At 67.5% G+C, this 471-nt stretch overlaps 2 protein-coding genes across 2 annotated transcripts in view; both read left to right on the top strand.

Moving 5' to 3' along the window:
- MISP (mitotic spindle positioning) overlaps nt 1-471 on the top strand; it is a 30,509-nt gene that overhangs the window by 7,869 nt on the left and 22,169 nt on the right. The window lies entirely within an intron of this gene.
- PALM (paralemmin) overlaps nt 1-471 on the top strand; it is a 17,447-nt gene that overhangs the window by 5,925 nt on the left and 11,051 nt on the right. Inside the window, exon 5 of the mRNA XM_010844650.1 lies at nt 68-221. Within this exon, the coding sequence (XP_010842952.1) occupies nt 68-221 (154 nt within the window). The remainder of the gene's footprint in view (nt 1-67; nt 222-471) is intronic.

Here is a 471-nt window from a genome sequence, read left to right as displayed (position 1 = left end):
GACGTGCCTGGCGGTGCCGGGCTCCAGAAGTGTCCGGCAGGGTGGTCACCTCGTGCACACTCCCCAGGCTGGAGCAGGAGATCGAGGAGCTGGAGAACACGGATGCGCTGCCCACTGCCACCGCCAGGGGGAGCGTGGCTGCCCCGAGCCCCGCCCCCGGCCCCGCCCTGCGCCCCGCCCCGGAAGACCAGAGAGCCGAGGCTGTGCCCAACTCTCAGCAGGTAAGAGGTTCCAGGGCGCCACCCTGCTGGCCGAGGTCCAGAAGCACCCACCGCCTCTGGGGCTGTGGCTGGGGGCGCCCTACATCCCAAATGCGTGCACATCCACATCCCAGCCTGGCCACATCCCAGCTGCGTCGCCTGCACGCCTTGCTTGGCCTCCCGGGGCCTCGGTTTCCCCACCAGACAGGGGGGTCACTGGTGTTTAGAAAATCAGTGAAAAACGAGCGTTTCATGAGTAGAGGGTCTTCCC

Source organism: Bison bison, unplaced genomic scaffold (assembly GCF_000754665.1).
Source record: "Bison bison bison isolate TAMUID 2011002044 unplaced genomic scaffold, Bison_UMD1.0 scf7180017864203, whole genome shotgun sequence".
Lineage (NCBI taxonomy): Eukaryota > Metazoa > Chordata > Mammalia > Artiodactyla > Bovidae > Bison > Bison bison.
The sequence above is the reverse complement of the archived record's forward strand: the minus strand, read 5'-3'. Positions and strand labels throughout refer to the sequence as shown.